The 15,100-nt window shown below is 41.1% G+C and overlaps 1 protein-coding gene across 5 annotated transcripts in view; it reads left to right on the forward strand.

The window, feature by feature from the left end:
- map4l (microtubule associated protein 4 like) overlaps nt 1-8,283 on the forward strand; it is a 68,993-nt gene extending 60,710 nt beyond the window's left edge. For 2 of the 5 annotated variants that reach the window (XM_061695271.1, XM_061695268.1), the window contains 5 exons: nt 4,127-4,219; nt 5,751-5,832; nt 5,929-6,038; nt 6,508-6,691; nt 7,117-8,283. In XM_061695271.1, coding sequence (XP_061551255.1) covers nt 4,127-4,219; nt 5,751-5,832; nt 5,929-6,038; nt 6,508-6,691; nt 7,117-7,121 — 474 coding nt within the window. In that variant the 3' untranslated portion in view covers nt 7,122-8,283. Of the gene's footprint in view, nt 1-4,126; nt 4,220-5,750; nt 6,039-6,507; nt 6,692-7,116 lie in introns of all 5 variants that reach the window. The other 3 variants (XM_061695266.1, XM_061695269.1, XM_061695267.1) reach the window with 2 other exon arrangements.
- Nucleotides 8,284-15,100: the final 6,817 nt, after the last annotated feature.

The raw sequence follows: 15,100 nt of genomic DNA on the forward strand, positions 1-15,100 counted from the left end.
GCCCCGAAATACATTACAAGCAGATGAATTGCGCATGGCAGAAGGCTGCACTGGAAATTTCGGACTGAATGACTTAGTCCTATTTTTTTCCTCACTCAAATATCACTTAGGGATGTTGGAGTAGCCAAGAGAGATGTTCATTTAATTGTGTAAATGTGTGGGGGCAAACGTCCCTATGCCGCTAATGGCAGACCACGGTGTATTGTAAACAGAAAATGTATGTTTGCAGATGATCACATGATATTAGACCTCAGTGATAGTTAATAACTGTTATGCATGATGCCAGTAGCATCCTTCTTCGCGCGCACGTGCGCGCTTCTCAGTGAGTCATTCTCTGCTGTTGCCGCGCCACTCACGTCAGCAATCCGTTTTCATCCTGGAGAAAGAGTTGAAGCTCGAGAATGGGAGTAGGCATCTCATGCCTGCCTGCTGTGGTGCTGTAGGAAGAAGTATACAGTATCGCTTGTGAATGCACGGATGACAAGAAGTCACACCATGCGTCAGAGCTTTGGTAAAAGGAAAAAAAAAAAAAGTGGAGCACAGTCTCTAAACCAGGACAACTACAGTACTCTTAACTGCCTATGGTGTTTTCTTGAAAGTACCATTTTTGTCTTTCCATGGCAATGTTGTTACGCATACAGGCTACTCAACTCATTTGTGATGGATTCTAAAACTTCACTGAAATAATATTCAATGATGCAGAGAACTAATACTGCTAAACTAATAAACTGCCACTTGTTGCTGCCATGTGGTGTGCACAAAAGTGTTTTGCTGCGGTTCTCAGATAATTGGCCCGTGTTTTTGTTGAGTCTTCAGTTCAATTGTTTTGTCAGAACAATTTGGAGCAGCTTCTGTGCTCGCTCGGCAGTGATGTATTTGTCCATTTCATGATTGGTGCCGCCACACTGCTTCTTATTACTTATCCCCAGTCTGCTTCTGTTTTGGCTTTTTAACTGTATTTTTATTTAGAATTCATTATACCGGTAGTCTGACTTTTTTTTCTCTATAATACGATTTCCATCCATCCGTTCTCAATACCACTTTTCCTGTTCAGGGTGGGAGGTTGCTGGAGTCTGTCCCAGTTGACTTTGTGCGAAAGCCGGACTACACCCTGAACTGGTCGCCATTCAGTCACAGGGCAAATAACGACAACCATTCGGTCCACCACACTTGCCTCTTCTACTCTCCCTTCTCTCTCATTTTCCTCATTCATCAACTCCTCAAAGTATTTGTTCCATCTATCTAGCACACTACTGGCACCAGTCAACATATTTCCATCTCTGTCCTTAATCACCCTAACCTGCTGCTATACACGTTGCCTGTCTGGCCAACCTGTACAGATCCTTTTCGCCTTCTTTAGTGTCCAACCTGGCATACATATGCCTCTTGTTTGGCCTTTGCCACCTCTACCTTTGCCCTGTGTCATATCTCAATGTATTCCTTTCGCCTCTCTTCGGTCCTCTCAGTGTCCCACTTCTTCTTAGCTAACCTTTTCCTTGTATGATTTCCTGTACTGTGAGGTTCCACCACCAAGTCTCCTTCTCTCCTTTCCTGCCAGAAGATACACCAAGTACTCTCCTGCCTGCCTCTCTGATCACCTTGGCTGCAGTGGTCCAGTCTTCTGGAAGCTTCTCCTGTCCACCGAGAGACTGTTTCACCTCTTCCCGAAAAGCTGCACACCATTCTTCCTTTCTCAGCTTCCACCACATTGTTCTGTGCTCTACCTTTGTCTTCTTAATCTTTCTCCCTACCGCCAAAGTCATCTTTCCTTTCCACCTGCTCTCCTGGACACGCAATATATCAACCTTTCTCCTAATCATCATGTCAACCAACTCTCGAGATTTTCCTGTCATAGTCCCAACATTCAAAGTCCCCACATTCAGTTCTAGGCGCTGTGCTTTCCTCTCCTCTTTCTGCCGAAGAACCCGCTTTCCACCTCTTCTTCGACTTTGACCCACAGTAGCTGAATTTCCACCGGCGCCGGTGGCGGACGTTGTTACGACCGATCCGGTATGGAATTCTTTGGATGACCGCTCATATTGGTTTGGCAAAGTTTTAAGCCGGATGCCCTTCCTGACGCAACCCTCTGCATTTATCCGGGCTTGGGACCGGCCTACAGTTTGCACTGGCTTGTGCCCACCCATAGGGCTGCATCCATGACATAAACAATATATATCGTAATTAAATATTATTTTAAAATGAGTATTTTTAAATAAAAGCCAGCCCCTTAATAAATGCCTTACACCTGGTTGAGTGGTTAAATACCCCCAGACACAAAATGAGGAAATACAATATAATTCTAATTCTTCACACTGTGAAGAATTAAAGTTTTCAAATGTACTGTATACGATAGTCCCTCGCCATATCGGGCCCGGTCCACTTATTGCATATTCAGTACATCGCAGATTTTGTTTTTATTTTTTATTTATCAGTGTACTGCTGTTACACACCTGCGCATCTCTGGTACATTATTGGCTATTTGACTATAATGTGGCAGAAATGACTCACATTGACTCTTACTGAGCAATTTCAGCTCGTACATTTGGTAAGTTATCAAGTTGCTTTGTGATGCAGTGAACACGACCGGAATGTCACTATTTTAACACACAAGCCATAGTCAACCAACCTGTAGTTGGAAAGAGCAACCCAAAGAATTGTGGGAAGCCGCAGAATCTGCCGGCCCTACTTGCCATGAAGCTTTGGGACCAACACTGTGAGGCACAGCACATAATGTTCGCCCAACTTTAGCACGGCCACGTGAGTTAAAAGTTCAAGTCTCTCAAGCAGAGCGCACCCACCTTTTAAAGGAATGTGCTTGTGTAGATGACAACTTCATCTACACAACTTCATCTACACAAGCACAGTGGACAGATATAATACTTGCACCTCTCTAAATTATCACATATTGACATTGAATTGCACGTATGAATCTTTTACATTTATTTTAATAATACAGGATGATGGAGTAAACTGTTAAATTCGTGTTCCACTAATGCAATATTCATCTAAATACCGTGTTTAGACTAGGGAAGGCACATGCAATGTATTCTTGCAAAACCCCCCAAAAATGGGGGAGTTTAGTTTCAACGTATTGCTATATGTTCCAACCACAAAACCCTCAAATGACAGGTGATGGTGCTCGGTTCAGTAGTTAGCGAGGGACCCTTCCTGGACTTCTGCTGACTCATGCACATGGCTACCAGCAATCAACTCCTGGTTCCTCATTGCATCTTCTCCAGGGGGCATTTGCACTAAAATACTGTCTAATACTTGACACTTAGTTGTCAATCGGCTTATTTCATGAAAATTCTGCTATTTATTCGTGTTCGTATCTTAATACATCGCGATGAAGCTGGTCCTTCTTCTGGAATATCTTAAAAAAAAAAAAAAAAAAAGGAAAACACGCAGTAGTTAATACTGATTTGCCTGAGTTAGACTGAAGTCTCGCAAGATCTGCCGATGTCTCAGGTGAGATCACGCATGATGATGGCTTGAACTCGACCTGACCACTGTAACAGAAGTCAGCGTTCTTCTTTTGTCTGTAATCCATCCTGAAAAAAAACAAAAACATCGTGGTAGTTTGTGCGCAAACCCGGTGACAGTCGAACAACCTTTGGATTTCTGTGTAGAATGGCATGCGCTGACACAACTGCCCTGCATGTTTTGTGCAGTACAATATTGTGACGCATGTGCTCTGTCTCACCTGTCCTTTTGCTTGCTTTCTCTTATGCTGTCAATGGAAGAACTTTGTTATTAAGTCAGTATCCTCATCTTTTTCACGTCAACATTCATCTTGGAAACTGGATTTAAATTTGTGTATTTTACTTTATTATTCTTTTTAAAACTGCCTAGTGGTTGTTGCAACAGCAACAAAAAGTACAGCCTCATGCGTCAGCTCCATTTACCTGATATTCCAACACTGAGCTAATGAAAGAGGAAGCATTTGATTTGGATGACAGAAACACTTCCATAACAGTGCAAGTTTCCTGTTAACTTCAAGCTGCCAGCTGATCTGCTCTTTTCTGCTGCTCTCAACTCTCTTTCTCTTTCTGTCTATATTTTTAACACCTCTTTCTGATACCTATCCTTTTCTTGCTTGCCTATGTGTCTCCCTGCCTGTCTTTAGGTTCAGATAGTGCACAAAAAGCTGGACTTCAGCCATGTCACGTCTCGCTGTGGCTCCAAGGACAATATCAAACATGTCCCTGGAGGTGGCAATGTAAGTAAAGCTGCTGCTGGTGAGAGTAGATTGGTTTGGCATGAGACTGAGATAACATTTTTAAGCAAATTCCAAATTTGTGGCGTACTAAGAATCAATTTCCCTCCTGTAGCAGCCACGAAAAGCCTACATTGCTTTCTGAAAGAAGTTTGGGTTATGAAAAGCTACGTGGCTGTGTGCATATTTTAGCATGTAGACCTGACTGGGCTGTATTTAGACAAAATCTTTGCACCTTATAAGACTGATCTTTACCTTAGTGTTCTTCACACTGCTGTTTTAAATTCCCCGCATTCTAAAAGGTATGTTTTCTGTCGTTGCTTTATGGATGTTTGGCCTTCACTGTGATGAATGTGAACGTTTAGCATTCATCATCTTTCGAGTTAATCTGTGCCTTAATGCATGTATCCAAAAGCATGATGTGTTTCATCACAACTAGTATACAACCAATCCCGGTGCTGTTGACAATTTTTGAATGGGATCTTAAAAGAAGAATTCATACGTTATTAATTTTTGTATGCATGTTTTGTATCTACCCTGACAAAACAACAAGATGTTAGTGGCAATAAATACAATCATACTGTGTTGATAATCCCCAAATTGATGGCATTGATTAATTTCTTGAATATTCCTGTCGTTGAGCAGTATTCCGAGGCTTGCAGCCATCAATAAAGGCATCAAAAGGGCCCCCCCGGAAGGGGGGGAGCATATCTTAAAGCAAATAAGAGAAATTCCGTAATTTAGCGTCAATAACTACACAGTGAGTCACACATCTTTATTAAACAAATAAGGGTTTGATGGACCCCTTCATTTTCTTACCTAACTTTAATTTGGGGGCTAAAAACTTTTGGGGGCTCCAGTAACTGAAGGAATGGTTGGATGACTTCGAAAGTTGAAGAACCCAAGAGTCCTGACCTCAGGAGAGATGGGAAACTAGCTCCACATTTTCAGTTCTCATGCTTTCCTCCTTATCTTACAGTATATCCATTATTTATTTTTCCTTTTGTGATCTCAAGACTGTATTTACTAATGTGCTGTCAAAGTGTGCTTCCCCGAGGCTGCAAAATTGCAGTACTGGTATTCACCTACAATAAATTGTGCGCATTATAATTTGTTCAAAGACAGGTTTGTGATGTGCACGGACATGCATGTGAATGAAATAGATTTTTAAGAATGTTTGTGTCTTCAACAAATCTTTTTTACCACTCTGGTTAGCAGTCATACAGTGTATACGCTGTTATAATGCATCCATGCCATCAATACAAAGCAATTTAATTATACTGTATCAATAATAAAATATTATTCAGCGTTATTAATGATTTGTTATAATTAGCTCTTCAGTAGGGAACTCAAAAGAATTCAGGCCGTTGTTTGTACATACAGTTGACAGCACTGAGGTTGAGACTCCGGAAGAGATGTTGTTGTTTTGTTCCTCTATAAAGGCGCCAGGTGTCACATCACTGATGGCGGGTCGGTCAGAGCGTGGGTATTTACACGAATGGAATCTTCATCGATTGAAATCTCTGCTCCTCAGGTGCAGATCCTGAACAAGAAGGTCGATGTGAGCAAGGTCACGTCCAAGTGCGGCTCCAAGGACAACATCAAGTACAAGCCAGGTTGTCTCTCGTCCGTGCGCACGTGTGTCTGCGTATTCTCTAACCAATCAAAAACGTTTCTTCTATTCTGGTCTCATATTAACACATTTAACGCAGGTGGTGGTGATGTGAAGATTGAATCTCATAAGCTTAACATTAAGGCAAAGTCCAAGATTGGTTCACTGGACAACGTGGGCCAAGGCAATGCACAGACAAATGGACACAAGGTGGAATTTTAATCTAGTAGCCCAATGTATTCATAGTACATGGTTGCGAGTGTTTCAAATCTTCCTGTGTGGAGTTTGAATGGTGTCCCTGTGTTTGTGTGTGTCCCCCCAGCCCCACATTCCAAAAATAACATACGTAAAGTTTAACTGTCATGACGTGTGGATGTGAGCGTTGAATGGTTGTTTGTCTATACGTGCGCTGCGATTGGTTGCTGACCAGTCTAGTGCGTACCCTGACTCTCGCCCAAAGTCTGGGGATAGCCTCCAGCTCATGGTATAGATTAGAAAATGGATGGATGTAGGGAGCGTGTGTGTCGCCTGTTACTTACTTGACTTCTGCTGACTCATTGTGCTCTTCACAGTCATCACCACTAGATGGGGTGGTAGCATGACTAGCAGTGGACAGTAATACATAGTTTGTGTGCTTTTGTGTTCCTTGCCTACCACGCGTGTCTTTGTCTGGCGACAGGAGGAGAGAGGAGAGGAAAAGACACCGTCACTTCCAAACGCGGGACCAGCAGGCGTTGCCAAGGCAACGACGGCACCAGGAGGTGTTGCAAAGGAAAATGGGGTTAAGGAGCCCATGCCTCGTCCTTTTGGGGCGGACGGTGTGAGAGACCCCCTTGGTACTGACAGGCGCATTGCTGAGAAAAGTAAGTGTTGGGGCTGCACAATATTTTGTGCTGGGAATGCAAAGTTATCAATGTAATTTCACCATCATTCCTTTCATACTGTGTTGTGTGTTTTTGTTTGCACAAAAGTCCTGTTTTTGTTTGAATTCCTCATTTTAAAAAAATCCCCATTCAAGCAACATGTTTTTGAGATTGTAGGGTGAAAGCTGCAGGGGGCTACTAGTGTTCACTGAATGGGTGGCAACGGTGGGAAAATGAAATGTCAGTAGTTTGAGGGTAATAAAAAAAAAAAAAAAAAAAAAAAAAATGAACTAGCCCGTTTTTGGACACAAACACAAAGCACAGAACTGAATACAAAAGAGCATTAAATGACAATATTGTAAATCTTTCTGAGCAGGCTGGTGACTGTGCACTGCAAGTTGAATCTGTCTTCCTCCCTCTCGCAGATTGAATCTCAGCACAAGAGTTCTGGTGGGGTACACCAAGCGCTCGCCGGTTGACCAACCAACCTTCCATGGTCACTTCCCTTTGGCCCTGCCCTCCATCTCGCCTCCTGCAGCACCAAGCTGAAAGTCCGCCTCTTAGTGTTTCTCTGGGCTCCACTGCCTGCCAGTACACCAACCCTGACCTTCGATGCCAGTCGGTTGACCTTTGGCTCACCCCACCATAGAGAAGAGCACTTGATGTTTGTCTGTGAAACTTCTGTCTCATAGCACTGACGTAGAGGACGTAAATGCCATTCTGAAATCCCATCACTGTACACCCCAACGCTTCAAATAAATATTTTTAGTTGGGCATATTTTCCATAAAGTAACTTCACCTACATTAGTAATTTACTCACCAATCCACTGATCCACCAACCAGTAGCAAATGACTTTGATGTTCACATCCATTCAGCCAGCGCCACACCTTCCTAACCAGGTGAGGCTTACCTATGAAGCCTGCTGGAGAGCAAATGACGCATCTGCTTTGAATGGACGCACGTATCCTTTTAGCCAACAATTCGTGATTTGTAAATCTACGGTAACTCCAAGCGCTGCACTTTGTGTCACTGTAGGTAACGAGAGCTTGCTTAGCATCGTCTCTATGGAATCCCTTATGCCCGCAGTTACTCATTGGTATCAGTATCACGGGGGTAAAAGCTGTCGAGGATGAGGATTGAACAGGTTAATACAGTCAGGAGTAAAGGAGGTAAAGGTCATTTTTAAAGCAATAGGAGAGTAGTTTTTTGGAATTCCTTTGCGCGTAACGCTTTTGGTATAACATAGCTATAACAGACCAGGTAGACGGAGTTTGTCGTCAATTGCGTGACTTGTACTTAAAGGTGGAACTTTGTGCATCTGTATTGAACTGCTGCGTCACCCTAATTTAGCTGCATTTGAGTTGTGTTTAACCCGGGAGTTAATCTGCTCGCTGCTGCACTTGTTCAAACTGCATTTCATATAAATTGTCACCGGAAACCGTAATATTCAGTAGGCTGTATGTGATAATTGTCTATTGATACACGACTTAACTGTCGGCTGTTTTGTGTTTGGTGAATGTTTCAGCATTGCTGAACTGTTGGCTCATGCGCAGTATATTCTTGCGTTCTACTGATTAAAGTGTGTGCAGCACTTGGACTTTCTGGTCACGTGGTTTTTGCACAAGACCTGTGCGACATACCAGGAATGTTTAGCTTAGCTCAGTAATGGTAAAAGTTTTTTTGTCATTTGTCTTAAGAGGTTGCCCCCGCAACCCTGGATAAGCGGAAGAAGATGGATGGATGAATGCATGGATTTGTCATTCATTTAATTCTTCAGATCTGCATCAACATTGCTTAGGCCCGTCGCACACCGAGCGACGCGGACAAAACGACCGAGCTGTCGTGCGGTGTGCAGAGTTCTGCTACGAGTGTTCGCGAGTGGCCGACCGTCAGCCCTTGCTTTTGGTGAACGGTGTTACATTGTCGCAGCTGTAACGGCTAATTAAAAATGCAAGCTTTCACCAAAAAACAAGTTTGTGGGTCTGGCGTAAGTAAGTGAGCCGCCAAGCTGTACCAATACAGTATATATGTATACATTATGTTTCCAAATGATTCTCAACTATATTTCTAATTTCCTACGTACCTGTGCTTAGAAAGCAAAGCGTGCAGTCTCTGTTGCTGAAATGCATGGGTCCAGTCAGTGAGTAAGGCCAATAGCCTCTCAAAAGGTCCACACTCTCCTTTCTTCTTGCCCGTTTCCTCTTCTTTGTGGCCATCTGCTTGTTCGTTGACAACCGGGCCATATTTTTGTCTTGTCAATCAAAAAATAATAGCTTGGCGCGGCGCTTCGGTAGATGTGCAGCGCTCGGTTGCTTGGTGTGCGGCGAGGAGTCGCCAACTGTAGCTTTTCCACGACAGTGCACTTCAGCCGCATTCCTCAGTGTGCGTTGGGCCTTAAGCGATGCAAGATGTGTTACTCTGAGCTCCATGAATGAGTGAAGTGACAGAGACGGCATACTTCTTGCTGCTTTGGAAAATGTGCTCTTTTGGAACCCGTTAGTTTTAATTACACACGCATAAAGCACAAAGTATCCCAAGTACATCCGCATGCAAGCGCACGCATGCAACGAAAGATCCACATTGCACAGCTATAACGACCCAAACAAGTCAGGTTATTGATGGTATGTGTTCTGCTGCTGTGCAAGGGTCTATGCTTGATACTATTAAAAAAATTATAAGGTATGTTGATACCTCATACTCATCGTAGTCTTACGTACCCGACCCAGCCTTGGATTCATTTAGTTCCACTTCTGGTCTTTCATTAGACGTTGATTAGAGCAATACAGTGATACTAACTGGTGATTATATACGCATGCGGACGCACGGGGCAGAAAAGGTCGATTTTAGCAGGACGAGAGAAATGTTGAATCTAAAGTGCCGTCTTCTGGGTATGTTACATTTGAATAAATTGAAATGTGGATTTATTTTGCTGCCTGGACATAATGTGTAATAATGTGCTCCAAAAGATACTGATACAAAGAAATCAAATGCACATTAACGGGGGGAGGTCAAATCTGAATCTCTGATTTCACTTGAGCCTGGATTTGTAGTGTAAATAATAGGAAGTGGGTAGTTTTTTTGTGTAGATGCTTTTTTAAACATTTTGCCCAGTTTATGGTATGCTTTAGATCCTTAATGTTATGTGTTTGTGCAGCACACAAGAACATGTCGTCAAATATCAACATGAATATCGTTGCTTTTCTTACGACTAAAAGAAGTATTTAAAAAGCACTGAGAACTATTTGACTGCACATTATGAATGCCATCAGTACTTCAGCATTGGTCATCTGCATGTAGTGTCATTGTGCCCAATTCAGTACACATTTAAAAGATACTTTTAAAAATCTTTTTTTTTTTTTTTTTTTTTTTTTTTTTTTTTTTTTTAAGAGCGATAAATGCGCATGTTTTTTTGTTGTTGTTTTTTTTTTTCTTAGTAGGTTATTGAAGGGCATTTAGCGAATGAACCCAAAGTGTGATGGCGCATTATTTTTGCTGAACTTAAAGAGTTCACAACATTATTGCATTTTACACTGTGATACACCAACGTACCGACAGAATCTTTTTTGTGTGGTTCAGCCCACCATCAACTTACGGAAGGGCCTTTAGTTCATGAATTTCCCGCTCAAGTGTCATGCACTTAAACAGTGAAGGTATTTGTGACTGTCGTCGTCAGATGTGTGAAGTGTTGCCTCCACATCCATCTTGTAGAGCGCCGCTCAGCGTTTGGAACACTGATAGTCTGGCTGGGAAACCTTAAGGCTGTCTCACAAAGCTGAGCTGTGTCTCATGCTATTTATGTATACGTACGTTAAATACTATTCAAATCATGTTCATGGTGTACAGCTCCCCTAAGAATGTCAAGTCTCGTTCGTTTCTTGAGGCGCTAAACTGATAGAAACCTTTGTTTTTACAGTACTGTGAATGGATAAAGTCGGCTGTGTACTGTACATCTGTGTTTTTTGGGAACCAACCAGACTATGTAGCTAAATTTATGATTAAGTCACAAGGAAAACTAGACAGTAATATGATCATATTCGCTATTGTACTTGCACCCTCCAAAGCATATCCATGGGATGCCTATGCGTAAAATATGTGGATCGTGCGTAAAACTAAATTGGGCATACTACTTCACTTCAAAAACTGAGCAAAGAGATAAAAGCACTTTGATAGAAATAGTAAGTTGTTCATGTGTATGGCCAGATGAACATGTAGTCGGTTTAATGTCTTGGTTTAGCGTGAAGAAGATGTGAATATTTGATGGCTTTGGTGGATTCTGGCCAAACTTCGGTCATTGCTGTTGTGCTACTGGCTGTAACCACTTCTAAAAAGCAGCACTATAGTGTGCCCTGACCAAACCTCGACGAATATTTCTATTTGACTGTCTACCTTTTAGCATACCGTAATTGTCACGTGATGATGACTGACACGGACATTGAATTGGTGGGGCCCAATGCGATGTTGCTTCATGAGGAACCAAATCCCTGGCAGCAGCCCTGCAATGCACACCCGAACTTGGCATGCTCTACACTGAACAAAAGTTAGTCAGGTTAACCAGTGATATTGCAAACAATCTAATATTGGCTTCACGTTCCGTTTGTACTTTTGGAATCAGCGTGAGGAGGACTGAGTTAATGTTGCAGCTCTGCAACTTGCACTACAGGTGATAATTAGATGATGTCCACCCATGCGTGTTTGTGTTATATTCCAGTGATATAATTGTGTCCAATTATATCACTGGAATTCTACTTTTCCCACGAGGATTTCACTATCCCCTGTATATTGATAGCACCACCTTTTTATCACTCCTGATGTAATTAAAAACAAAAATCATGCTTCGCGGTGTGTTGTGGATGTCGACAGATGAACATTTTTGCTCATAAACCTGTTACAACTTTAAATGGCATTATTATTATTATTATTAAATTAACAGTGTGAGAGGTTTTTTTTTTTTTTTTTTTTTTTTTTTTTTTTTTTTTTTGGCAGAGTTCCCCTTCGGGGACTTCTGAAATTTCAAGAATGTTTTCAAATGTATTAAAGACGTAAGCTGCGGAATTTACGTATGAGGTCTGTTCTTGTTCTGCTCTGGACGATGGATGAAAAATGCAATTGTAGGACCCGTTGAAAGGGCAGCAAAGTGTGATGTTTTAGTACGCTTACACAAAGACATGAAATCATTTGAACCTGGAATCAGAGTAGACTTAAAGATGTTATCTATATTTAAGCTGAAATAGGTCATCTACTTTTTTCAGCATTTCGTGCAGGACGGTAGGACACGCACTAGCCAGCCCTTTCTTCCAGTTACTCCCATTCCCCAAACATGAGTGTGAACAATGATCGTCTTTTGGCGTCTTATTTATAGTTATTGCTCTTTATTAGACCGCCCATTAGTGACGACAAATGCTGACGTACGGCAGGTATAATCAAAATACTCAAAACTTGACTCTAAATATTGGACTGTTATGGACCAATTTGCACTGTTAAAAGGATTTGTTCCATTTGGTCAAGCAATCGTTTATATTTAACTGGAATACATTTTGAAACGTATGTGAGAAATTAAAGGTTATGCCTCACTTACAAAAGCCTTGTCAGCATTTCAGCACTGAAATGTAGATCTTGAATGCTCGTCAGAAAAAAAATTTCCATTTGTGAATGGAAAAGATTCAAACCTGCTTAATTGACTGTATACCTTGTTGTATAAGTATACTGTTTTATTGTGCAATTATATACTGTACGTCGATCTGTGCACAAGTGCGTGCCGCAGTCACATTTACCGTGTAACACAAAAAGAAACTCTGCTTTTCAGTGCTGCTAAGTGGGCCCACTGTCGTGTGTGCAGTTATTGTGTAGGGCACGACACCAGAGTAAGAGAGCATGCAAAAGACAACAAACTAACTGCTGATTAGAGACATCCATCTTTTAGCTACAGTTTATCTTCCCCTCCAATTCTGAATCTTTGGTATGAAAGAGATGTTCGTTGTGATTGTCAACCAGTGATGTGAACGTTCATCATGTAATAAAAAGATGAAGAAAAGAGCAGACGTCAACACGGTTGTCATTTCTTGGCCACGCTCCCCCAGGGTTAGACTGAATCCCTAGCATACACACAATGGATGCTACCCCCCCCCAACTCGTACACAAGTGAAACACTTTCACACGCTGAACTGATTTTTTTCCCTCACACATGGATGGATGGATGTTTGAGACATCATTGTGTCAAGATGCCAAACGGAAAAGGGGAAACTCAAACTTCATTTTTCTTAAGTTCAGCACTTTATTTGAACACATATAATGTTCTCTTTTTATTTACTTGCTCGTATTATGAAATGCAGCCCTATTTGATATAAGAAATGAGCGAACATTACGCAGTTGTGCTTATATGTACGATTACCAGGACAGAATTTGTAAGATGTGTACAATTCTTTTTTATGTTCTAATATCGTTATATCAGTGGCATAAAAAAAAAAAAAAAAAAACAGTGATACTATCGTTTATCTTGAAGGTTTTTGGGAAGATATATTGTTCTAAAAAATGTGCTATCGTGGCAGGCCTAAACACATAATATATTGAGAGCGATGAGAGCAATGAATAACACAAAAATATTGTACAAACAGTATAAAAGATTAACAACTGTTAAAAAAAAAAAAAAAAAAAATGTAATGCAATGTAGAGGAGGATTACTCTTATCTGTATTCCGTGATGATAAATTGCAGAGACTCATTGTTTCAGGGCTGGGACTCATTGTTTCCATGACGTGTAAAATGATCCGAGGCGGGTAGGAATGCGCGACATTTACTCCGTTACATTAACCCAAGTAACATTTTGGATAAATTGTACTTGTCAGAGTAGTTTTCATGAAGCTTCTTACTTTTACTCAAGTATTTATGTTAAGAAAAATATTTACTTTTACTCCTTACAATAATCTACAAGCCGCTCGCTAGTTTCATTTATCAATAATCTCTCTCTCTAACCTACACACACACAACTTTATCAATAATAAATAAATCAGTTGAGTTCTGAGTCACATTACTGGTGGAAAAAAAGTTTTCAAATGATTTATCTTGGTCAAAATTCTTTTCCAACACAAAAAGCTGGCATTTGAACAGGGGTGTGTATACTTTTTATATACACTGCAGTCTTGTTTCTGTTTTTAGTTATCTGCCTGGTAGGCCTCCAGTATTCAATGAGGAAAAAGTCAAGCCTTTAACCATTCTGCAAATGCGAGACAGTAGCAACTCTGAAGACAAATGTCGCTTACGTCACACAATTTGGAATTTGACAAAATGTGTCAGGAAAAGAAGGCCTCAAAAGTCATACAAAACCTCCGAGTGGCCCACCACAATATACTGTATTTCTTACAGAGATGTCAGATTTGTCAGTCTTTCATCAGGGAGGGTATGGGAATTTTAGACCATCTCACATCCGTTACAGTTCATGCGTTTGACTTCTTAGTTTCCTGAAACTTATTCTTAATCTATTCCTGGCGAGCGAGGAGAAGGATGAACTGTAAGCCTCTCGTTAAGTGTGCCATTCTCAGCTGTTCACGGTCTTTGCATCTTCCACTTATGCGGTCGCATCGTGCATGTGCAAAAAGGAAAGGAGTGAGGCAGCACGTGCGTCTTTAAGTTTGAAGTCCGTCCGATGAAGGCGCTATTGTTAGAATGGTTATTTAGAGACAGACACTTGAGGAGGTGTTGAGTATTGGACCTTGCCCTGCGTGGGTCCTTTTCTCGTCTTGTCCTTTATGCCAGCGACCATTCAGACAATGCATTGGGACCCAGATCTAAAACACAGAAGGACTCTCCTGCCGAGGGAAAGTGCACTTGAGCGTTGCACATAATGGAGAAACAACATGCGGGTGAGACATTTATGACTTTTCGCACAAACAATTCCGCATACAAAAAGGTTTCTTGAACACATCCGTGTTTATATCGTCACATCTGCAATATTCATTGCGTAATTGAATATATTTTAATACTAATGCACTTTATCACTTTAAAATGTTTCTTGTTTTTGTAAAAAAAAATTACAAAAAAACCCACTCAATGTATAAGACTAATATTAAAGTGTAATAAGTTATATAAAGATGACTGTGTTGGACTTAAGTCATCATTGACAAGAAATGATTTGGATTTAAGATTTCTGATATTTCGATGATCTCTTTACTGTATATATTGTGCAGTGTATGTAGTTGTTGGCGTGTTTGTGTGTTAGAAAAGACCGGGCCGTACATTTGAGTCATCCTCTTTATTTGCATCACATTTGAATTTTTGCATGTTTGAAACCGTATTCGAGGTCTCAACAGTGACCGAAAACTGTATCACTTTCCTTTCACTTTAAAGACCCTTTCGAGTGAATTAAGAGATTATAAATAGATTCTGATAAAAATGCAAAGCCGGAACTATGTCGTA

Source organism: Phycodurus eques, chromosome 13 (genome assembly GCF_024500275.1).
Source record: "Phycodurus eques isolate BA_2022a chromosome 13, UOR_Pequ_1.1, whole genome shotgun sequence".
NCBI lineage: Eukaryota > Metazoa > Chordata > Actinopteri > Syngnathiformes > Syngnathidae > Phycodurus > Phycodurus eques.